General features: G+C 46.5%; 1 protein-coding gene across 2 annotated transcripts in view; it reads right to left on the bottom strand.

Annotated features, from left to right (window-relative positions):
- Positions 1-958: 958 nt before the first annotated feature.
- The window catches only part of LOC119170687 (pyrroline-5-carboxylate reductase 3), a 43383-nt gene continuing 18245 nt past the window's right edge, over positions 959-26096 (bottom strand). Inside the window, exons 2-7 of one of the 2 annotated variants that reach the window (XM_075886892.1) lie at positions 18012-18139; positions 16539-16609; positions 12057-12236; positions 8239-8451; positions 6625-6717; positions 959-1986 (exon numbers count right to left, since the gene is read on the bottom strand). In XM_075886892.1, coding sequence (XP_075743007.1) covers positions 1807-1986; positions 6625-6717; positions 8239-8451; positions 12057-12236; positions 16539-16609; positions 18012-18108 — 834 coding nt within the window. In that variant the 5' untranslated portion in view covers positions 18109-18139 and the 3' untranslated portion in view covers positions 959-1806. The remainder of the gene's footprint in view (positions 1987-6624; positions 6718-8238; positions 8452-12056; positions 12237-16538; positions 16610-18011; positions 18140-26096) is intronic. The other variant, XM_037421918.2, reaches the window with a different exon arrangement.

Below are 26096 nucleotides of genomic sequence, written 5' to 3'. Positions count from 1 at the left end.
AAAGTGTAGAACGCAAGGCGACGGGTAGGTGCCACCACCCTGTCGTCTTAGCAAATCGTTGGAAACACTTGTGTGTGTGTGTGTGTGTGTGTGTGTGTGTGTGTGTGTGTGTGTGTGTGTGTGTGTGTGTGTGTGTGTGTGTGTGTGTGTGTGTGTGTGTGTGTGTGTGTGTGTGTGTGTGTGTGTGTGTGTGTGTGTGTGTGTGTGTGTGTGTGTGTGTGTGTGTGTGTGTGTGTGTGTGTGTGTGTGTGTGTGTGTGTGTGTGTGTGTGTGTGTGTGTGTGTGTGTGTGTGTGTGTGTGTGTGTGTGTGTGTGTGTGTGTGTGTGTGTGTGTGTGTGTGTGTGTGTGTGTGTGTGTGTGTGTGTGTGTGTGTGTGTGTGTGTGTGTGTGTGTGTGTGTGTGTGTGTGTGTGTGTGTGTGTGTGTGTGTGTGTGTGTGTGTGTGTGTGTGTGTGTGTGTGTGTGTGTGTGTGTGTGTGTGTGTGTGTGTGTGTGTGTGTGTGTGTGTGTGTGTGTGTGTGTGTGTGTGTGTGTGTGTGTGTGTGTGTGTGTGTGTGTGTGTGTGTGTGTGTGTGTGTGTGTGTGTGTGTGTGTGTGTGTGTGTGTGTGTGTGTGTGTGTGTGTGTGTGTGTGTGTGTGTGTGTGTGTGTGTGTGTGTGTGTGTGTGTTGAGAATATGAAACTTGCATACCCACTTACCATGCAAAAGATGTAAATAGCAGCAAACATATCGATACCATGGGACAAATCGTCGTGGAGTAGGTATGAAATCGTCTGTCAAGGCTAATGGCGGCAGCGGCCACACTGCATCAATAAATCAATTGAAACGTTCACACTAGAAAATTTCATTTTTCGTGTGTGCGCGAAATTGTAATGTACATGAAATATTGCTGCGAAGGCATGACAAGCTTGGCAGTGAACTAACTAAATACAAATCCTTTTTATCTGGATGACAATAGTCAAACTAATAGTAATATTTATTCAGCAAATATGAAACACTTCACTGCAAAAAATTAACAATCGCACAGCATGTAAAGAGATCACAAGTGAGTAGCATATCGTTTGACACACATTCGCTAAACTAACAAAATAGTACTGTCTTCGCGTCACTCTGATTCATTAGGATACATCATTCCCAGCAACCGCTTTTATAGATATGCATACAAAAATCTACGAAGCATGGCGCTCAAAAATGGTTAATCTCTCTTTGGTTGAGTGTCAAGCCGTTCATGACATGGCCACTGAAGTCGTAGTTCAGGAAAAAAAGCGCCGAAGCAATGGCTAGTGTATTTTGATGACCCATGTCACAAGCATGACAGCGTCACAAACAGTGGCTTCCAAAAACATTAATGCCTTGCAGCAAATATCGATGAGTCTTCCATACATTAAAAAAAGTTACCATATGAAATATCATTGCGAGAATAATTAAATGAACGAGCATTAATTTTTCTGCAATATTCGCTGAAAACATTATCTCCACGTACGTATATACGTCATGGTAAAAGATCAGTAGCAAAGAGGACTGGTTATGTCAAGTACAGCCCTGCACATTAACCTCCAGCATGTAAAGTTAGGCGAGTCAACAAGCTTTAAGACACCATACACAAAAGCAAGGTGAGGCATTCAAATCTCAGCTTTGTATATGACACAGCTCGGCTGTATAGCGTGAGCGGCAGTCATAAGAACACGCATCCGGAGTTGCATGCCATTGAGTTGGATTAAGTCGGCCCTCTTAGCGTACGCAGCATTACAACTAGAGAACATCGTATATGTAACCAACCATACATCTGGTACCAGTCAAAAGGTTTCAGTGGCGACCTCTAGCAGCCCTTGCAGTAGCCGCAGTGACTGCCTCGATGAGCGCTGCTCGGAATCCGGCCTTCTCGAGCTCCCATAGACCTTCGCAAGTGGTGCCGGCAGGGGAGCTCACGTCGTCTTTCAGCGCCCCGGGATGCCTCCCCGTCGACAGCACCATCTTGGCAGCACCCTATTGAGAAACAATAAGTGTCTTCCACCGACTGTTGCTTCAGCAAGCTTCAAAATTACAAGAACAATTCGATAGCGAAGATGTTGGCCTGTTTCATTGGTTGGGATATTTCGCAACATCGTGCTCACCTAAAAACATAAAAAGATGAGGCAGCTGCACACCACTGCCACTGAAAATTGTAGAAACGTCGGATCTGGTGACCTTCCTTGTTCCCTCCTTCTCATCCTCGCTACTGCCAACCCCCGCTTTCACATTCCCTTGCTACACTGTGGTACCGTCTCTGTGATTCCCTGGAATTCTAGGGGCCATAACCAGTATAAACGGCTATGCTACGCTTTACCATCTGCGCTCCTGATTTCCCTACTCCCCACCCTCGCGTAACTTCTCACATCCTTGCTATGCTATAGTATACATGGCTGTTTTATGCTTTCTGTCTCTTTCTGTTTATTTCTCTTTCTATTTCATTTTCTTTTTTTCTGTTTCTGCGTGTTCGTCTCTCTCTCGGTTCCTTTCCTCTCTCTCTCTCTCTCATTCATTACATTTCTTTCTCATCTGTTCGCTTATAGCAACGCATCATATTGTGCCTATTCATGTTTGTTTTGCAAGTGTGCCCGGTGTGGGGTCTTAAAGTGGAGAAAGCGCCACGCTTTGAAGTAAATGGGCACAGTAGACGCGGTCGAAACCAATCATTCAACACACATCTAACTACGTTTAGAGCGACGATATCGTCAGCCGAATTGTTACACACATTGTTATCGACACGCTAAACGCAACCTCACACAACATTACACAACATGCAACAACATAACAAGCACAAGAACACACACAAGGCGGTTTCGCCTACGCTTGACTCTCCACGTGAGCCCTCCGCCGACGACGCGCGGTGCTACCCACGTCAAATCCATCGCTAGAGACAACCATTCGCACCAGCTGCCACACACCAAAGAGAACCGCTCATATCTCGGGCGCCGCCACCCATGCCTGCCACCAGACGTCACTGCCGGCGCTACGCACTAACCATGATGATGATGGTGGTGATAACAAACGCTCTGAAGCACAACGCCCCTACCCCGCCACGGTTGTCTAGTGGCTAAGGTACTCGGCTGCTGACCCGCAGGTCGCGGGATCAAATCCCGGCTGTGGTGGCTGCATTTCCGATGGAGGTGGAAATGTTGTAGGCCCGTGTACTCAGATTTGGGTGCACGTTAAAGAACCCCAGGTGATCTAAATTTCCGGAGCCCTCCACTACGGCGTCTCTCATAATCAAATAGTGGTCTTGGGACGTTAAACCCCACAAACCAATCAAGCACAACGCCCCCTACCGCGTGGTAGTTATGAACCCGAAATGCGGCCATGAGTGAGACACGTGCGCCATGAGGCGCAAACAACTTTACAGAAGGTTGTTATCACCCTCACACCCGGGTAGCCGATTATTTACGATGCTCGCCTTTGGACCCTGGATACCCTAGACTGTACTTACAAACCCGTGTTTTAGTTTCTTTATTCTCCTCATTTCCGCTTCTCCCCCTTCCCCATCCTTTCCTTCCTTCAACGTGATTCCAGGTGGCGAACTCGGTGAAGCCCAGCGCAGCTGTGCCAACTGGTTGCTATAGGCATCTACCAGTGACTTGAAAGCTAGCCGCAGTTTTCGGAAACAATCTAGTGCCAGACCCTCCTCCGTTGTTGAAACACTCGTGATTGATGTGAAAAGGGTACACGCTCTTTGGTATCACGCCTACAGCACACAGTGCCATTCGTTACAGTAAAAATGTGCTCACAACGAGCGTTCAAACCGTATAACCGATGCTGAGGCAAGCTAAGCACGTAACGCTCCCCGCGTACGTTTTCCGATAAGTGTTTATATTGCCCTAACTACCTAGGCGATTGCAGCTTGCGGCGTCGAATGCCATTAGGCATCTCGTATATAATAGCAATAGATCAGAAAGGAAAACACTAAGGCAAATGGTTGGCGTCATTAACGCTAACGCTTCAAAATCCGACGAAAAAACTAATCCATGTTTGTTTTTTTTGTTTTTTTTTTGTCAGGAACCACTTAGGACTCTAATGCTGGAACAAAACCACGCGGTACAGGACCTGTTTTAATTTGTTCTTGGCCACGAATGAGCAGAGAGGGGTAGGGGAGTCCTCGCGGTCTACCATGGTGGCGACCAAGGTACTGTCACTGCCATTACTCAAAACAGTGAATGTTCGCATAACTGGCGGTCTCATCTGTGAGCAACGTATAGAGCCCATCAAATCTGCCACAATAATATTACACTGACCTCTCTGCCTGAACAAAACCTCCTCTGTAGAAGAAGGAAGGCCTGCCACCTACCCTCAAGGCTATTTTGGCCGGCGATCGGTCACCATTTCTTTTAACACGCATAAAGACGTAATTTTGTTAACGTATTGAATTCGTTAGTATGCAGACACACTCTCAAAGTATGCAGTTCTAGATCTGTCGCGAGTCACTGAACAGCAGTGGAGGTTGCGTATGGTAAAAACTTCTATTCAGTGAAGCAGAATTCGGAATTGGGATAACGTTCACCGTAGAATAATTTCCAGTTCAACGGGTTATATGCGGACAGAAAGAAGCAAATGACACCTGCTGTTGAATTACTGAAGTTTATGTGCGTGTAAAACACTGGGGCACTTGCTTACGACATATATCCTCTGGTAGTCATCGAGAGGCAAGCCTTGACACCGGCCTAGGTCTCCCTCTGTTTGTAGCAATCACCGGGTCTCGCAAAACGCGTTGGGAGTCCTCCAGGCAGAGTAAGCTTCACCACGGGACGTCGCGTCACCACAATGAAGCCCACCTGTCCCACATTTATAAACCAGTGGGTGGCCGGCCGGCACTGGGGATCGAACCTGGTACCTCCCGTAGCTGAAGCAGACGCGTACGTGCAATGCCACATCTATGGTTTGTAGCAATCAAGGTCTCGTATATGAAAGCTATGTCTCCCTCACTTGCTACCCGTTTTAAATTATTAGCTACGCAGTCATTTTTCAGGCTGTACAAATCACCAGTAAGGCGCTTAGAAACAGTTTTTGTTGCCCACCCTGACTCGTTTTTCAGACAATACTGACTGAGAGTTCATACGCCTCAATTTCTGGTTATACAGAGCTTTTTGTGCGCATTGAGCGTTCGAATTATTCATGTGCCTTCAATCAGTAACAGAAACAATTGATGCCACCCAGATTTTAAGAAGCTATATCATATAGCTACCGGTCAATCCCTTAGTAAACAATTATCTGGTACATACGACTATAAAAGCACTCATAGCGACTGATGCGTCACAAGGAAAAAAAATGTGGAATTGATAGTTTTTTTTCTCCTACCCTATATGGGTTCTTTTCTCTTCGTCTTCCAGATTTTGTGCCTAATTTTAAAGCAGAATTTTTTTTGTGTTAACTCTAGCTCTCTGCAAGATAACGGAATCAATAAGTTCTGCGGTAGTTTTGACGGATTCACTATCAGTATGTGCATCCCATACTGCAAATGAGAACTCGCCTGCTCAGAGGGCTTCAAAGTATTAGTTCCCTTGCATCTCAATCTGATCAAATTGGTCTGGGTTCCAGGACATAAGAGCATTTATATGAATGAAATGGCAGATGGGCTGGCAAATTCGTCTTTAAATAAGCCTGTTATTGGGGTTTTACCGGCATTCGAATTTATTATAGGCGCTAGATTAAGGAGGAAACTGCTGTTAGATGATTTCCCTGCACCTTCACTAACGACCACATCAGACTTCAAGCACTGCGTGTGTCATTGGAACAGTAATATACGTCAAACTTGAGCAATGGAAGTCGAAATGACTAGACTGCGTTGTCAGACCCCGCAGCTAAGTTTATATTTACGCAGAGCTGTTCTGGCAGCCTCCCCTCATTGTTCTTTTTGTAGAGTAAATGAGTTGGCCGAGCATTGCCTCATTTCCGGTAAAAGATACTCTCCCTTACGCGAAAACAGTTTAGGTGCCGTTTTCTGTCCCCTTGGAATAGATATAAATGCGCTAAATGTGCTTCCTTTCGGGGCTTTGTCTCTTGGGCACAGTGACGGGAAAATTTTCAACGCGTTGCAGCAGTTCGTCAAAGGCTCCAAGAGGTTTAGGTTTTGAAATCTATTTTTGCTCTATTTTTTTACTTCAAACTCATTTTAAAATTCAAGTGAGCCGCTTCATCGTTTTTATTTCAATACAGTTTATTATTTCATTAACAAACTTACCCTGTTTTATATTTCTCTTTAATAAACCAATCCTCCTTTTATTAAAGAATTAATTTTAAAACTATCCGGTTGTTGGCCAATCCCCCAGTGTGTGTGTGCGTCACAGACTCAAGGAACTTGACTTGACTTGGCCCGGACCGATGTATCCCAGGTCGGGATGCCAAGGCCTGCTGTTCGCCCCAGATTTGGTTGACGAGCTCTGATCTGTGCAGCCCACCTCATCTAAAACACCTTTATTAAGGTCTTTAGTATTTGCTTCACATTCCCAGAGATGATATTTGAATTTAGCAGGTTATATGCCGCATATCTTGCAAGTTGCGGTGCTATACAGTGTCCTTCTGATATATCGGTGACGCCCAGTTTGATACGTACGTTCTGTTCTATTGATATAACAATTTTCGTAGCCAACTTACCATGACAGTGTTGGCAGCTAGTCTGTACGAAAGATCTCTGGGCATTCCTTGTCTTACGGCTCCGTCGGCGAGAGCTTCGATCATGACGAATACCTGCAGGGATTGAAATTGTGTGGGAGAGGGGGCTATGCTTTATTTAAAGCGGCAAGATCTGCGCTTTAAATAAAAACACACAAGGCCCCTTACACACTCACTTACAAACAAAGACAAAAGGGCGAAAGCCATAGAGTTTCCTACACAGAGACTAGAGGGAACTCTGGCGCTAGGGTCTATGAAAACTGCAATGCATGGCGCTTCAGCGAGCATAGCAATTGTGTCTAATACAAGGATTTGCCTAATCTTTGTACCTTACATTCTTTTTTGGTTTCGCCTGGTTTGAAGCTGCTTTGTCCCAAAACAATAATCTCCAAATGTTCGGCAGTTGGGCTTCGCCACCTTCATATTTTAAGATCTTTATTTCAAATCAGCTCACGAAGTTCAAACGGTTTGTTCTTTCGTTCGAAACAAAACCAAAACACAGCAATAAACGAAGCACAAGTGCGATTCGCCGACCGCAAGCACGAAGACTAGGCAAATCCATGTACTATACGCTATCATTCCCATGGTCGTTGAACAATCGTACCACCAGAGTCCCCTCTAGTTAATTTTAGGAAACTCTATGGCGAAAGCCGCCATCTTTTTCTTTCGACAGATTTCTGCACATAACGAGGTTTATGTCCTGCCTCCGAAAACGAAGGCACCTAACTTGGTTTCGCATTGCCTCCGCGATCGAAGGCACCTTTGACTAAGTGAAGATGCAAAGCGATTTTTACACATAAAACGAGGACCCCAGAAGTGAGAATTTGACGAGACGTGCAGTGTGATGACATCATCATGTATTGTGATGCCACTGAGACGTCATAATGCGCCGCTTATTTTGACTATTGGTGACGTTATTGTGACGGCACGCGTGACGTCATCTCGAGATGACGATTATTTTTTTTTTCGCACTCCTCCTCGACGCCATGGGACGCGGAACGCCGATGGTCAAAATTCGCGTTTGATGAGGCATCTATACGGTCATAAAGTTTCAAAAAATTTGCTAGAGGGGACTCTGGCGCTGCGATAATTCAGCCACCATGGGAATGATGGCGCGGTACACGAATTTGCCTAGTCTTCGTGCTTGTCGCTTCAAACGCACTTGTGGCTTTGTTTATTGCAGTTTTTTTGGTTTTGTTTGCAGTAAAAGAACGGACCGTTGTAAACTTCGTGACCCGATTTGAATCAGTGTGCCTAAAAGGTTAAGGTGGTGAAATGCAACTGCCGAACATTTGTAACTGATTGTCGTCTCGTGTCTAATTGGCTCCAAGCCACAAGAAGCCAAACAAAGCCGAAAGAACGAAGATTAGACAAATGTGTGTACTACCCATCATTTCCATGCAGGCTGAATCGCCGCAGCTCCCATAAACACTAGCGTCAGCCTTTCCTAAAGCGTACTTATAGGAAACTCTACGTCTAGAACTTTCGCCTTAGAAAAGAAGCAGATGCCTTTCGCTATCAAGTTAGCTTAGGCAAGTTCATAAGGGACCCTGTCAGGTTTTTTTTTTTCATCATCAATCGTCATGTGGCACTCACGTATGCCGGTCCGCTGCCACTCAGCCCCGTGGCGACGTCCATGAGTGACTCGGGCACCTCCTCGCAGTGACCCACGCTGGCCAGCAGTCGGCACACCAGGCTCGCATCTTCTGCGGTGGCCGCGATCCCGCGGGCGAATACGCTGGCGCCCTGGCGCACCAGGCACGGCGTGTTGGGCATCACGCGCACCACGCGCGTCTCCGAGGGAAGTCTCTGCGCAAATCAGGCAGATTAGGAAGGACGGATGAACGAGTGGATAGAGGGGTGGGTGGATGGATGGATGACGGATGGACGAATGGAAGCATGGCTGGATGTTGCGGAAATTTTAGTCATCCAGCGGGGAACAAAAGTCACAGCTTTGCTGCAGAGGCGAAACAATGAACGCGATAGCAAATAATTGGAAGGTCACGCGCAAAATGAAACGCAGATTGAAACGTGTCCCACGTTTCCCGCGTGAAAATGACGCACGAAACGTATTCACAGGTACGGATGCTCGTGAATAAGCGTCTCAGTTACTTCACTGTGTCTCAAAAGCGCGCGCTTTTCGCAAACGGAGGCTGCCAATGATTGCAGTAACCTTTGTACACCCGGTAACTACAACAGAATCGTTCAAGGTAAAACCCGAGGCCAGCCTAGACGTTCGATCCTCCCCGCGAGATAAGGCAACGCCACCTAGACTAGGTGGCGTTGGATAAGGGCGCGCGAGGGAGCGTCGCTTCCCTCGTCTAAGCGGGGCAAAGTACGCGTGGGAGATTAGAGCACGCGCCGCCATGCAATGTGGTGACGCGCGTTAATTGCACCATTTTGCTGGTAATGCTGAAACCACGATAGTTCCCCCCGAGTCCCATCTGCAGAGGTAAGTGGGAGATATAAATAGCTTGCCGTTTCAACGTTTGGGGATGTGATCTTTGGTGGCTCAGTGGCTAACGCCTCGCACTCGCAATTCAGAGGACCCAAGTTAGACTCCGCGTGCTGGAGTCTTTTTTCTGATTTTTTTCTTTCTTGCATTTACATATATGTATACATATACGGTTCGCTAGCGTGGGGCGTAAATTCAAATAGAACTAGCAACAACACGTACTCCATAAACATGCACAGGATCACTTACTTCCCACGGCGTACGCTGCGAATCCACCGTTCCCGCTGGTCTACGAGGCATTTTCGCCCCGGAAAACGGAAGAACTTTGTTCCAGGAGGGCGTTTCTCGTAGCTATAAGCGCAGTTGACGACGCAGCAATTCATGCGCGACATTGGAAAGCTCCTTGACCAGCGTGACACGACTCGGCTCGTGGAGCGGCTGCTGCACGTATCACGCCACTTCGTTTCGTTCCCTCCCACGCAGCGGCGCCACCGGCTCAATGCACGTTCCCCATAGTTGCTATCGCAATAAAAAGTGCCTTTCACTCATTGCACCACCGTGTGAACGCAACGGATAAAACTTTAGACGCTCACGTGACGAGGTTTTACAGTTAGTTTGAGCCTAGAATGACGCCTTTTTGTACCTACAATTCTTGCTAAAGCCATATTTCATGCCTGTTCAAGCGGAGTTTGATGTTTACTGTTACAAAAAAATTGGTCATAACGAACTATCTTACAGTACCGGTGATGTTTTGTTATAACAAGCCACGGTTGTATATAAGGTCTCTTTTCAGGGCCGTTTTAAGCACTGGCTGTACACCAGAACACAGTGAGCTCAGTGCGTGCTGCCACATTGAAAAGCGCGTCGCGCCATCTGTTGCAAGCGCGGCGAAGCAGCAACCATGCACTGCCACATGAGCAGGCGCTCAGCAAATTGAACGCAAAACTGCACAACCCGAGCGCGGCTGTAAGAATGTTTCTCGCTTTTCCTCTCCTGGAATCTCAAGCTGATGTCGAGTGAAACATCGAGGAGACCTTCTTCAGCAGTCTGGAATGTCTACAGCACGTGTATTGCAAACTGCGGAAGCAACTTCATCGGGTACGTAATGCTGCGCTTGAAAGAAACGCGAACAGTGGAAAGAGTTTCTTTCGACTAAGTCGCACTGCGGCATGCCTTGGCTGTGGCAAGGCAGAATTTGTGCTGTAAGTCGGCGTCAACGTAGCGCTAGAACCTCGCTCCAACTTGTGCTCATGCACTGCATGTATTTATTATTTGCCACACATGCCGGGCACTCGGGACACACACGCGTAGCGAAAGTACCAACCAGAACAAGATTTTAAAATGCTACGGTGACGCCAACCGAAAGCACAGATTCGTCTAGTGAGTCAAGGCATGCCGCAGTGTGACCGAGTCGAAAGCTATGCTTTTCACGTCGTTCACGTCCCTTTGCACAGTTGTATAAGTTCGCGGTGCTTGCATCTACGCGTGAGTAATAATATAAACTATTACTGGCATGCAGCCTGCCAAAGAGTACGGCAATGATTTGGTGCCCCATGCTATACAGGCATACTGCATGCAAATCGCTGCTGTAGAGTGGAGCAGCTGGCGTGTCGCTCTCGAGTAAACGGAGTAATTATTTTTACTCGTACACTTTTACTGGACTCGTAGTTTTTCCTTCCGATTGTGATTATATCCACTGGCGGTGGAGCTTGGCGTTTTTTTCTTGCGGATGGAAATGTGTGCAATCGCAAAATAACGCACCAGCACGATTGCAGCATCGTGTTGGGATCTTCACAAACAGTGTAGAGTAACATCTTACTGTTGCGCTGGTTGTTTTTGCATCCGAAGGCGGCGCAGTGGTACCCAGATGACTTCTTATAAGCTGGTGCAGCATGAACAGGCGCTTTTCTCACATTTTAAAGTCACAGAGCCAGTGCTTGCCATTCTAGTTAGGCACGCCTTGGCAGTTAAAAAACAAATTCTGGCGTCTCTGGGAGCGAGGGTATACCGCCGAAGGCGCCTGGGTGCGAGATAGGCGTGCTCTCGTTTATAGGCAGTGTGGTAGAACACCTGACTTCCGCGCACACTGTCGTAGCTGGTGGAATTAGCACGTATGTATATATACACGTACACATATAAACGCACGCACGAACATACATAAATTATAGTTAAACCCCCCTCACCCCTCCAGACACTTGAACACATTTCTGGCAACGCTACCGGCTACTGACCATGCGGGCTGCCTGGTTTCGATTCCGCCTAGAACTTTTATTGTTATTATATCAATATAAAGGCACTTTTACCTCACGAACTGCACCGCCGAAACCGAAGCCAGGTTCACTGCGACAGCTGCTATATAACGCTATCAATGTTTCTTGTGGCCACGTCTACAGGTCACTTTGTTAATAATACAAGGGGGTCGCATTATGAAAAGCTATGATAAGAGTGAAAATGGCCTACATTCCTCGCATAACAACACTGCAAACTAAAAGCCAGCACCCGTTAGTGACGGCTGGCGAGCACTGTTATATAACAGGGAACCATGAAGTCCGTGACAGGTGAACTGGCAGGGGGCTTCAACATTAGAATAGAAAATTCGAAAGGTTTTAGGGTGGTCAAAGGTTCCGAGGCTGTGGCACTGTCATATAAGATAACATGCGGTAGCAGCCCGGAAACTTGGGATCCCTCCTGTACATCGGTGTCATTCATTAGTTGCCACTCTTTACGTGGCCTCCACAATTAGCTCTTGCGAAGCGCTTTAAGCGATATGGCACCTTGCGAGGGCCAATCGCAGAGGTCTTGTCCTTAACGATTGATTTGAGTTTCCTCAGTGACAAGTTACGATAGTACGACACCTCTCTTTGTCGCATTACCTTTCCGATTAACTAACTCAGTGCTAGTTACCACTCCGGGAACTCCGCGGAAAGGTTCTGCGTGCGAAAAGTGTATAGTGACCCACCTGCTGTATGTCGCTGAGCGTGACGCCCATCGCCAGGGAGACAACCAGGTGTCGCTTTTGCACTGCGGACGCCACTTGCTCCAGCACGCCGGGCACCACATTGGGCTTGAGCGCCACCACGAGAGTGTCACACTGGTTTACCACGTCCAGGTTGTTGTGGGTCGTCTGGCAACCCAGCGCCTGTGTAGGGAATCGCGTTAGGCAGCTTAAGTACGTGAACCTTTATGTTACGAAAGTGCGTGAAGCTTTGAATTCGAGTAGCGTTCGTCACCATTGCGAAGGCTATCCTCTAATGTTTCCAGCACATTTATAAACGCTGACCCCAGCGATAATCATTGTTTCTTGGCACGGTGAAGGATGGCGTGTCGCAACAAGAGAAGTGCTGGGATAAAAAGCGACGCAAATATAGCACGTACGCGACAAATCTCTGTCACGAAGTGCAGGAGTGGCGTTACAGCTGTCCTCAGGGCATCATCTTTGTCGATAGTGACTGTGCTCAAACAGGACAAATTATATTGGCGTGGAAGATAAACATTCCACATTTGTTTTTATCCCCTAACATTGCTTAACGTGCTCGTTAACATCGAAGTGATCTCGCTGAAGCCTACAATTGAAAAACGACAGAAACTTGAGTAGGTGTCTTAAGGATTCACAAAATGTTTGCTGGAGTCTTACGTACCAAAGCCACAATATGATTATAAACGACGCCGTGGTGGAGGGCTTCGGAATTTGAGATTGCCTGGAGTTTCTAAAATACAATTTTAGAAACTCCAGCCTCTTTCTAAAATTCTAAAATTCACTTTAGAAACCTCCGGCCTCTGCGCGATGCTTCCAGCCTCGCGCAGAGGCCTCCAGCATTTTACATCAATCGAAACGCGGCATTCCGTGCTAAACCATGCTCATGTTCTCCTATAGATTTGCATTCCTTTGCATTCCATCGGTGTGGCTTCCTCTCATCCCCGCTGTACATGGCCTTTCCGACAATAAGTCCGCCAATGTCATGCTTACGTTGTAGATTCACGCGATATCGTATAAAAAAAGCTAGCTCCCAAGCTTCCTTCGTATGAAATTACAATTTGATACTACTGCAGTCATTGCTTCGCCCTTGCCGCAACACTGTGCTTTTTGTTGTTTCTTTATTGCTCTGTTCGCAGCTTGTTGCCCACAACAATAATTTTGACCACCATCGCGATAGTTTAACCACTTACAAGACAAAAGAAAGATCCTTTTCTACTTTTGTTCGCTAGGAAATTTTTATGGCTACGAATAGGGCAGCGAAATACTTCACCATGCTTTTTTGGAAGGTAATCGGGGCTCTATGGTGAACTGCAGTGACATTCAAGAAATTGCGATGTCGGATCAGGTGCGGTACTGAATTAACGTTTTACAGGGCATTACGCATGGATATACGTAAAGCCCATGAGAAGAGCAGGTAACATCCATCCGACTGGAATCCCTTGACGAACGGACTTCTACAAGTAGATGAAGCGACAAATCGAAAGTATGTGTCACAACGTGCCTACCACAAAAGACGACTGCATGGCACAGCGCATGGGATGTAACTACCGATGGTGTGTGTGTGTGTGTGTGTGTGTGTGTGTGTGTGTGCACGTCATGCGAGATATACTTAGCCTCTATCTGTACTTTTCTTAATATAGGCAGAAAAGGTAAAGACGCGTTGCTCTTTTTCTATTATTTTCTTTCACGTGTATTCTACTAACGTTCCACATCAGTAAATAATGTAGGCTATGACTACTATACATAGTAAGTACCACGCATTTCGACGTATATTGTTTCTTTTCTTTTTCCTTCTACTTTGTGGTGGTCGGTTTTCATAGTGCTATTGTGGACATATTCGGCATTATCGATCTTGACTGCGGAATGGAGAATCCAAAGTTGAAAGCGACTTCTTTTTTTTTTTTTGTCGGGAATTCGAAGAAAAGGACGGAGTTACGAAATCATATATCACGTAGTGCGCCCATGAAATTCAGATAACGTTCAGGAACAGGGAAGTAGCTGGAGTACCAAATGTGCTTTTTCTAGCGAGCATGCGTGCCCTCGGGATTGAAATTATGCAAGAGAATCGCATCTTCGTTGGAAAACGATGTGTTCAGAGTCGGCACCTTGTCCGCTGACGATAAATTCTTGCTATATTTCCCATCATGCTCGTAAAGTTAGAGCTACCGTTCTTTACATTTCTTCCAGGGACGACGTCGCCGAAATTTCGTTTGTTGGACTCTTCGACTTTCTCTGCACTGGTACAGGTATTGGTTGGAAGAGAGTATGCAAAGCAGTATTTTAACTCCAGCAGATCAGTCCTGCGGACATTCTGGTACGTATAAGAAGTTCCACGACACGTGATAATAGTCGCATACATATGAAGGGCTCGAAGCTACGAAGGTAATACGGTTTGGCCAAAAGCAAAAAAGTTCGCAGAAGGTGAAGCCATCAGCCTCATCGAGGGTATCCAACCAGTGAACAACGTTTTCCCTATGCGGACACATTTGAGAGGGGCAAAGCCAATTTCATGCAGTCAGATTATTGAAAGTTAGCCATCACGGGTCTTATAATAATTGCTCTGGCCACGTCATGCTTGTTTTTACAAGTACCGAATGAATAAAAAAGTATATAAATGTCAATATAGAACACATGTTGGCAAGAGTCCAAAAGAAAAATTTCGTGAAGCGGTTCATTAAGCATCATACAAACACATGCGATGCGTACAAGTTTAATTAGTTTCATCCCATGTGATTTACGTGTAATTTCACGCAACGTTTGTACACGCATCTAACAGATTACGACTTTACTATCAGGCAATGTTACATTAAGTTTATGCAATACACCGCTTCCAAGCTACGAAAAGGTCATAGAATCACTTCAGACAAGCAAACCAAGATGGTGTCAAAGGAGGGTTCTCATCCTCGGATGCTTATTTTGGGGGCTACATCGAATGAGTGAAAGCGCAAGCGTTGGTGCACACATGCCCATTCTTTGCCAGTACTTCGTATATCAAGTAGGATGCTTCATTACAGATACAGTATAGCAGAACAAAGCCTTAAATGTATGCAAGGGTAGCCTTTTCAAAACGACATGGGCTATTTCACTAAAGCATCCTGTGCTGTTCTATTAAACTCAGCTTTTTTTTTTAATCCACGCATATTCACGAAGTGAGTCATGCCGAGTGGGCGAAAATCTGAGTATCTTATTGGTGAGTAACCGTACAATGCAACAAGATAGAAAATTGGGCTAAATTGTAGGCCATCTTCGTACAGTGAACTAGGAACGCGGGGGAACACACACAGGAGGCAAAAAGGAGGCAAAAAGGAGGCTCACAGCACGCTCACTAACAACTGGTCGAATAATAGGCTGTGTGTTCCTTCGTCGCCTCTTGTGTGTCCCCCCCCCCCCCGCGCGCTCCCAGTTCCCTGATTGTATATGAGCAACCGTACGCTACCCCAGCGCTGTCCCATGTAATGTAAATTGAGCGACACAAATTGCGTATAGAAATGTAAATTTATTTAGCCTTCCAGTCGTCTTAGGCAATTGAAGGAGTATTCAGAAAATTTCTGGAGTGGAGGAAATGCCTCGAAAGTGAATCCAAGAAGTAGCCATTTTACTGGTGGCAAGACACCATTTTAGTATGGCTAATTTGTTGCAACATATATAATGCTCGACGTGTGTCCTTGTGTTAGGTGCTTCCTTGAGACGCCTCAACATCTAGGCACATTTTAGTAAAGATCATCTATCATCAATGCTCTTCTCGATAGGTTATTTTCGCCGCGCACAGCGATCTTTTACTTTATAATTAGCCTATAGTCTACGCTGAAGGCTATCGTAAAACCTTTTTTGCGTGTCTCACATGAGTTTTGACTAAAGCAAGCGTTATTTCTAAACCGCGACCACAACAGAAGACAAGGCTAGGTCCTAAAAAGCTCCGCCCCTAAAACAAGGCTAGCTGCGAACTTCAGCAAAATTTGCCAGCCGATTAGGTGATGATGATGCGTAGCTCCCCACACATAAAACGGCTCAAACGCAACAGAGCACAAAGAAGACGCATAGAGTGCCGACCTCAACTCAGCAGAGTTGAGGTGTACCTAGGAGCTAGCTATGAATAACACTAAGGACTGGTAGATATTAAATTATGATTTCTTGTTCACCTGAACAGCACACAAATAATGCCTTGGCTTTTACTTGCCGCGACCGCAATGTGACTGTGAGGCATATAGTAATGCGTGGGAGGAACGTTGATTGTTAGCTGGTGTTCTTTGATGCGCACCAAAATCTAAGCACATTTCACCCCCATACAAATACAACGGCCGCCATGGCCAGTAGTTGAATCGATGCCCATGAGTTTAGCAGCACAACACACAAGCTACCACGGTGGGTTCTCTTACACGACAGCGCTTGTCAAACGCGTTGACTTATGAAATTAGGAGACAGTTACCACAAGCGCCTTAGACACGTAGAGAGAGCAATTCTCACCTTGATCTCGTCCAAGAGGTGCTTGTCGGCTACAGGACAACTGGCCATGATCTTCGCCGCGCTGGCCACGCCTTCGAGAGAAGCCAGACAGTCACGTTGCTCGAGAAATCACTTGTAAAATAATTAGTAGTGATTACACTGTGTGAAGTTGGATGACCGGTGAAAGTATTTAGCAGACAACACAGAGGTGACACGGGATTTCGAAACATACCGTAGCCTATCCACGTGCACACTCCACTGAAGTCCCAATTGGGCAGTTCAGAGGGTCCCTTTTGGATTTAGCCTATGTTACTTTAACGTTTTCCATTCGAGCAGGACGGATCTTCTTGTCGCGACCTGCGTCGTCCTTCTTGTATGGCTTGCCGCATGTTCTTGCAGTTTTGAGTGCGATCTTAAGTGGAGTTGGTGGAAATACTAACAGGTCATCCTGTACGGCTGGTGGGTACTGGTGTTTACCCGACTACTGTGGCACGTATGCTTTTGGCCACGGAAGACACAGACAATGTACGCGCCCTAGCCATATCAAGCTCCACTGTTTAAATGGCCTTGTGGGCCAGCTTGTTCTTGATCGCACAGACCACTTCTACAAGTCAAGGCGCAGCAGAAAAGAACATACCGATAATGCGCTTTTTTTTTTGCCAGCACTCATAGAGCTGGTTTCTGTAAACTAGAAATCATGTTGCACAAGGGCTCTAACGGGAGAAAATTACGGTGCTTTGCTTGCAGACAGATATTTTTCTTCGACGTCATTGTCGGCACCCGTCCATTTGTAAACGCTATTGTCGCGTCTAGAAATTCAAGACGTTAGTACCCGCCAGCTTTGAACTCGAATTGAGATTATTAAAAGGGTACAGAATTATGATATTGATAACTATGATGATCATCCTGCAACATGACACGTACCAATATCCGCGAATAGGCCACGAGTCGGGCAGCCCTACTTCTATATTTTATTATGTTAGAAAATTATGCTATCACAGGAATTGACAATAGAGAGATGATTTTACAGAGGAGATTTTGAACGATAAAAGAGGGCTAGAACACAAAGACGAGAGAACGGTAAATTGGTGTCTTGTTACTATCTTCTTGTCTCTGTCTTATTATGGCACTGTTTTGTCGTTCAATTATCAATATGTACCAGCCAGCTTGATTCAAGACAATATTAAAGAAGACAAATTCTGATTATTGTTCAACCTTCTAAAAGGACCTTATGAAAAAACAACTTAGCAAAACAAGCTAAAATAGTGACGTCAACTTGTCTAGAAAATAATTTATACCATAATAACTAAAATATTTACAAAAGAAGTATTTGGCATAGCATGTTCTTGGTTGCTTGAATAAACAATTAAATTAATCAAAGACATCGTTTGTCTAGAACTGAATACCTAGGCAGTGAAACTGCCTATATATATAGGCAGTGAAACTGCCTATATATATATTGTAACGAGGAGAAATAAGACAAAGAGACAACGCCTTTGCTGCAGGCCGGCTGTTCTTTATCTGCCTCCTCTTCCTCGTCTTCCGTCTCATCCCAGGTATGCGCCGAGCACGATCGCCGCTTTGTCATCATTACACTCGGCCACGCTGCAGCTGGTCTACTCCTGTAAGAAAAACACAAACCAATGTCACGTTTGCCGCCGTATGCAGTTCTTCATCCGCGACACATGCACCGCAAAGTTATTCCGTTTTCTCTTGTCTCTGCGCGTATCAGAAGCTGTGGATCGTACTCGCCAAGTGTTATCTCCCAAGCGCTCAGAAATAATGTAAGGGCCGTCGTACTTTGGGTGCAGTTTGTTTGAAGACGATGGCGCACCTCGCTGTAGCCACACCTCATCACCTACACTGTATTTCGGCGCGGGACGGTGGCGTCGGTCGTAGTATCGCTTTTGTGCCTGTTGAGCATGCACAATCCTCCTACGCGCCTCCACACGGATATCGCGACAAAGTCTCTGGCGTGCAGCGGAACGCCCTACTTTAACGGGAGTGTCCAAACCGAACGTAGCATTCAGTTGCGGGAGCTGACCATAGACAATCTCGTAGGGGCAAATTCCTGTGGAGCTGTGTGCCGCCGTGTTCACTGCGTACGCAGCTGCTTGGAGATGATCATCCCAGTCGGCCTCACCTCGTTTGTGATTCTTACAGTACGGTGCGAGTCTAGCCTGGATAGTCTGGTTCGACCTTTCGGTCAGTCCGTTCGCCTGCGGATGGTATGCCGACGCGAAGTGATGGTCCACTCCAGCTTGTTGTAGGTAAGTGCGGAGCTCGCGACTGCGAAAGGTGGTCGACCGGTCGGAGATCAACTTGTTAGGAAGACCGTGTCGCCATTCGAAGCGATCTTTCAGGAATCGGATGACATGGCTAGCAGCAAGCGAAGGCACGGCCGCGACCTCTACGAACTTGGACAAGTAGTCCACAGCGAGTATAATGTAACGATTGCCCGCTGTCGTCATTGGAAGAGGCCCGATGTGATCTATGCCCAACGTGTGGAAAATTGTCTCTGGAGGCTTGATCGGCGTAAGAAGTCCATGTCGAGCTCCAGGACGTCGTTTGTGTTGCTGACAAATCTCGCAACTGGCAACGTATGAACGCACGCTTTTATCCATTTTCGGCCACCAAAAACGTTCTTGTGCCTTGCGTAAGGTGGCTCTGTAGCCAACATGGCCTCCCTCGGGAGTGTCATGGATGGCGCGTAGTACGCTCGATCTTAAGGTGTCAGGAATGACCAGGAGATGACACTCGGTGCTTTTATCGGCCCAGTGACGCCGATACAGCGTTCCATTACGTAAGACAAACTTGGCATTGCGTCCCGCATCGCCAATGGAGTCTATAACGGATGCAAGTCTTCCATCGGCTTGCTGAGCCTTGGTCACGTCCTGTTGAGAAAACAGGATCCAGGTTTCTCGATTTCGTGTGGAGAACTCCTCGATCGGATTTCGCGATAAAGCGTCCGCAAGCTGATTTTGTGCTCCAGCACGGTGACGGATGTCGTACGTATAGTCTTGGAGCCGAACAATCCATCGGGCAAACTTGTGCTTGAGGTGCTGCTTCTGGAACATCCACGCAATCGCGGAGTTGTCTGTTACTACCGTGAAGTGTCGGCCAAACAAGTAGTGGCGGAACTTTTCATCCACACTCCATACTACAGCCAAACACTCCAGTTCATTCGAATGATAATGCCGTTCTGCGTCCGATAGTTTACGACTGGCGTAGCAGATGACGTGCCCACGCCCACTCGAGTCACGTTGAAGTAAAACCGCCCCCAGGCCAATCTGACTCGCATCAGTATGGACTTCTGTCATCCAATCTTCATTAAAGTGGCAGAGCACCGGGCTATGTGTAAGCTGGTGTTTGAGGGTTTGGAAGGCGTTATCCTGCAAAGGACCCCACTGAAATTGGGCGTTTTTCTTCAGTAAGTCCGTGAGTGGAGCAGCAGTTGACGCAAAGCTCGGTACAAACTTGCGCAAGTATGACGCCATTCCTAGGAATACCTGGAGCTGTTTTATAGATGTTGGTGCAGGGTATTTGGCAACGGCGTCTATGCGTTCAGGCAAGGGTCGTACGCCATTATGAGATATCTGATAACCAAGATAAGATATTGTCGTCAACCCAAACTGGCACTTCTCGCGGTTAAGTCGAAAGCCGGTGTTGTGTAGCCTCTGCAGAACCGTGTCGAGATTTTGTAGATGTTGTTTTTCTGTTTCCCCGATGACTAGAACGTCATCGAGGTACACGACGCAGGCACGGTCTATCAGTGTGCCTAACACTGTGTTCATGGCACGCTGAAAGGTGCTTGGAGCAGTTCGCAGACCGAACGGCATCCGATTAAACTCGTACAAGCCAGATGGTGTTCGGAAGGCCGTCTTAAACTTATCTTCTTCAGCCACGTTGATCTGCCAATACCCTGCTTTTAAATCTAGCGACGAAAAGAACCTCGCTTTTCGTACGGCGTCAATAGCGTCGTCAATGCGTGGCAGCGGGTACGAGTCTGGTATGGTGTGCTTGTTCAGCTCTCGGTAGTCAACACAGAATCGGAGATTGCCGTCCTTTTTACGGACTAGGACAACAGGTGCTGCCCACGGGCTAGAAGATGGCCTGATTATGCTTGCGGCAAGCATTTCTTGCACCTGCTGGTCAATTAATATCCGCTCTCGTTCGGCATATCTACGTAACGGTATGGACACCGGCGGATGATTGTCGGTAGTAATATGGTGCACTAGCACGCTAGTTCCGGGAAGCTGAGTAGTAGTATCAGCGAAGAGCGATGCGTGCCTCTCGAGTATTGCGGGAAGTGTAAGTGGCGTCGTCAGCTCACCTTGGGATTGCGCCGGAGGCACACTTGGAGCCACAGGATGGAGGTTGACGGTACTTCCTTCCACCGTGAGGCGCACTTCCCCGGAGAGCAGGTAGTCGGCCCCTAAAACCATGTCTGTGGGCAGGTCGTCGAAGACGGGCACCGAGGACAAAAACTTGCTGCCGGCCTCGGTGTTGAGTTGCAGGTTTAGGGCACCGACCGGTAGTACGTCGCCACCGAGACCCCGCAGTGGTGGCTCAGTCCAAGGCTGGAGAGGTTCGGAGGCGTGGCGGCGAAGCAACGCCGTACGTTGAGCTCCGGTATCAACGAGAGCTGTCAGTTCTCCGATGCCGTCGACGCGGACCTTGAGGGTTGGAAGTGGGCGTGATTGATATTGCATCGCTTGAGGTTGGCTTTGTGGGCAGCTTTTATACCCATGCCCGATGCGGCCACACGTATAGCATCCGCGTCTCGGTGAAGCTGACTCCTTTGGGCCAACTGCAGCCGCCCGGCGATGAGACGTGTCCTGCAACTCCATTGCCTGGCGTACGAAAGTGGAGATGTGGACTGGGTGGTTGTAGGCGGACAAGACGGCTGCGTGCGTCGAGTCATGGATCCCGTCGATGATGTACTGCCTGGCTGCGGAGGAGGTCCACTGTATATCGCAAGCTTGTAAAAGGTCCAGCTTGTCGTAGATGTAAGTCGCGACGTCCTCGGTTGCACCTTGCCGGCGTGACCGCATGGTCATGAAACGGTCGTCGTAAGCGCTCGGAAGCGGCGCAAACGCGGATATCAGGGCCGCGCTCCATGTTTGCCATGTAGCGTATGTACTGCCTTGGAAACGATGCCACGCTTGGGCAGATCCTCGCAAACGTCCTTCAGCGACCGACTTCTTAATCGTGTCGCTCCACGAGTATTTAAGGGCAACCGAGTTTATCACGCTTACCCAGTTGGTAGGGTCATCCTTGAATCCATGAAAATATGGAATTTCGTTCTCGTTGAACGATCCAAAAGAGGCGCAGCCAAACCCGGATGTCTTGAGCTCTTGGGCGAACAGAGAGAAGCCTCGAGAAATGGCCTCGCTGCAGTCATGATGCGGTGCCGCCGTGGAGGCTTGGACGCCGTCCGTGATCGGTGGGGAGTTCGAGAGCACTCGTCCACTTCGAAGTGTAGTGGACGCAGGGATATCGGGGTCAGTAGTTCGCGACTGCGCCATTGTAACGAGGAGAAATAAGACAAAGAGACAACGCCTTTGCTGCAGGCCGGCTGTTCTTTATCTGCCTCCTCTTCCTCGTCTTCCGTCTCATCCCAGGTATGCGCCGAGCACGATCGCCGCTTTGTCATCATTACAATATATATATATATATATATATATATATATATATATATATATATATATATATATATATATATATATATATATATATATATATATATATATATGTGTGTGTGTGTGTGTGTGTGTGTGTGTGTGTGTGTGTGTGTGTGTGTGTGTGTGTGTGTGTGTGTGTGTGTGCGCGTGTGTGTGTGTGTGTGTGTGTGTGTGTGTGTGTGTGTGTGTGTGTGTGTGTGTGTGTGTGTGTGTGTGTGTGTGTGTGTGTGTGTGCGTGTGATACGGAAACATGGCGCGCCGGCAAAAGAGCCAGTCATGCATGGGTACATAACGTTGCAAGAAAACGTACATTTACAGAGATTTACATGCCGAGATAATGACTGGCACAATGGCGGGCAGAAAGCAGTCTTTTCACGCTTTGTAGTTGTCTTTCCTAGACCGGGACCCTCTCTCGCCTTATGCCACAATCCCACTACTGCCTTGTGGCAATACCCCGCGGCGTAAAGGCGCCGACCCGGCGCTCGTCACAGAAGTGGAGTGTTGGGTGACACATACGGCTTCAGTCTCACGACGTGCACAACAGCAGGCGGTGGTGGCGTTGAGTGCGCTGAGTCGACGATTCGCTGTATCTGGTATGTGAGGTCAGTGACCTAGAGCAGGACTCTGTATGGTTCGTCATGGCGAAATAAGAACTTTTCGGAGATGCCAATGCGACGACATGGGGTCCATGGAGTATTACTGAACCAGGTGTGTACGAAACATCCCGGTGATGGCAATCGTAAAGGCCTTTCTGAGAGGCTTGAGAAAAAGTGGTCCGTTCTCTGGCGATATGTCCTGCTGCCTCGGCTTGTACTATGGCATCGCGGACGTACGTGACAGGTGACCATTGATATCGATGTAGTAAAGAACACTTCATCGCTTTACAGGAGGGAATAAAAACTTTTACACTGTAGTCTAATCTACATGTTACTTTTGCATGTTAAGACATGTTAAGGCATGTTACTTTTGAAAAGGCTGCACTGAGCTAAAGCACCTTGCCATGAGAGCATGGTGAATGCTACGTCGCAAGGCCGTTCTCGGAGGTGGGCGGTTTGATAGCGTGCCGACCACTGAAACGTCATTTTACTTCCAACCAAGTATTTATTTTTAGCAAAAAACGCGCTATAAGGTTTCTGGGACGCTGTTTCAGCAATCCCTGTCGACTTCATATTTGAGTAATTGTCCTTTTACGTGCTGGCGTCATTATGTTCACAATGCTGGTCATAATGTCATGTCAGCTCATCTCATGTTCACATGAATAAGCGCACCGCATCCAACATCACTGCAAGTTTCACCATTTCGTCACTCGTTCACGATCAGTCGTTGCTAAATCTGGCAACAGACATTGACATTGTATTGGTAGTCAAACGTTGGCCATTGCTAGGGCAAAGTCAATTTTCGCATGTGGCCTCAGACTTGGGCTAATCGAAACCGGGTGAACCTCGACAAGGTTTACCAGACACTAAATTGTAGCTTTGACGGTGAACTTGCCCGGCATTCGTTGTCACACGTCGGTTAAACAGCAGTCCTTAACAAACTTCCCATTATTTAAAACAAAAAAACAAAAATGTTACGTTCTACTGGCTTCTCCACAATAGTAGTCCTAGTGTGGAGAAGCCAGCTTCTGTCATACTGTGAGTACCGTTTCGATTAGGCTTGTGTGAATATTACCGCAATAGCGTCAAAGAGCTCGTTTCGCGGACATTCAGGCATCGGTATCGATGTCGTTAGTTGTGAGCGAAAAATCGTCATCTTGTGCGTTACCGAAAATAAAAAATTCTGCGTTTGACCGGGGATCGAACCAGGGTCGTTTGGGTTTGAGTGGGGATCAAACGCGGGTCCTTTGTGTGACAAGATGTTCTACCAGAAAGCCACGCGTCTGCTTGTGAATGCAGTGAAAATAACTTCCTATGCTTGGAAAAGCCGTGAAAGTAACTTTTATGATTTACAAACTCGCGCGTCATGTTACGTGCTTCACAATCCAACGTGAAACATTGAAGCACTAATGCGTGGTACAAGCGTACATTGCCATCAGGCGTCAAAACATGCAGGTATCATTATAACTTGGTGGTTTAAAGCCGGTCACCCACTACAAAAGCCCCACACGTTCCTGTGCCTAACCCCTTAAGGCCACGTAGTGGGTGGAGAGCAAGTTTGAAAACATTTCATGCACTAAGTCAAGGACGCACTAGGAACAGGATATCGCTATCGCGTTCAACTTTTAATAACGAAGCGTGAGAGTTCATATATTTAATACTTCGAATATTCCAACGCATACTATAGTATTTGAATTTGCTTCAATTCGAATTTAAATTATTGATAGTTTCGAAGTATTCGAAATGAACCAGCAAATTTGTATTAATTCGCATGTAACCCTTGAAAAAGTTGATTTTTTTTTTTGCAGTTAATAAGCACTATAAGCCGTGAAAGCACCTATCTAAATGTATATTATTCACATGGCTTATTCTAAAGGTGGTTTTATTGCAGATAAGTGGTGCTAATTAAGGAAAGCACCTATGTAAATGTACATTTAAGCGCATATAACCTTATGTAAAGGTGGTTTCATTGCATTAAATAAATGTTACGCTGTAAAAACACGTATCCAAAGAAAACTCGCACTGCCGCGAACTCTCACATCAAGATTAAATGAAGACAATGCCCTCACATCGGTTCTTTTTTTTTAAGTTTAAAAGTATTGTGTACCGGCTTATACGCTCTAGTAAAGTCAAATGTAAAGCGTAATATATTTTACTTGTTATCATTCTACTGAAAGTAACATCCTTGTAATTGCACTTATTTTGAAGCAAAAAAAATACTATTTGCACTGACATTGTTTTATTTTTCAAAATATTGTGCAGGTTAGTTAGGTCATGACAAACGTGCCCATTTTTTACATAATATATGATATATAATGTTCGATTCGAAATGATTCCACCGAAGTCGCTATTCGCCTGGAAGTTAAAATTCGCTGTTCGCGCATTCTTAGTCTTGACATATCATAATTTGTATTAGGCATTAAGCTCGAAGTACAGTAAATGATCATCGTAACGAAGTCGTTGAGGCCAATTGTTTAAATTTTCACAAGGGGCTTTCCGTTAAAAGTGAATGGGGTATTTAATGTTCATCGTAACGCGAAAGTAGCAAACGAAAAGCTTCGGATAATGTCATTTCGATGGAGTATTCCTTTCTGCACGAGCCTAGATAGACCAGCACCTATATAGGAAAAGACTCAAGTGCTTATTATTCTTATAAGTAGAAGAAAAAATGACAGCATATCCACGGAGTGAATGATGATGAGTGCAGCGAAGCGTCTGTCTGTCTGTAAAGGGCTTATCCCCTAAAACCACTAACATAATCTAATCATATTATTTCCAAGGACATATACACACAACGCCATTTATTGAGCAATTTATAAACTACATACATACTACATATAGCGCACCACATACAGACGGAGGAGGGTACAACCCACACCCCATGGAGCTTCGCCCCTAAAAATCATCACATTTAGGCATCGATCACACCACAAAAGAAATCACCGTGGCCGTGAAGACGTAGCATTCTTGCTTTCAGTGGAAGGATATTGTAACGATTGTGTTCACTTCGACTAAATAATGCCATGGTATTGCATCTAGCACAAGCCACCTATATTTGCAGCAATATGCAGCCATTCTGACAAGCATGTCACAGTACAACGATCTTCCTAAAAAATTCATGTACAATTTCCTTTCAAATTTTGTGGTTCGCTAGGAACCGGGGAAAAAAGGGACGCTATTTCTTGGTCTCCCGTCCTGAGGCCACGGCTCATCGCCCCTTAGGGAGTTGTGGAACTTCATCACGAGCACAGAAAGCAACGACAAGCTATAGCACTTTAGAAAGGGTTCTTCAACCACGC

The sequence above is a fragment of the Rhipicephalus microplus genome, chromosome 2 (genome assembly GCF_043290135.1).
Source record: "Rhipicephalus microplus isolate Deutch F79 chromosome 2, USDA_Rmic, whole genome shotgun sequence".
Taxonomy (NCBI): domain Eukaryota; kingdom Metazoa; phylum Arthropoda; class Arachnida; order Ixodida; family Ixodidae; genus Rhipicephalus; species Rhipicephalus microplus.
This window is presented reverse-complemented; position numbering and strand designations above follow the sequence as displayed.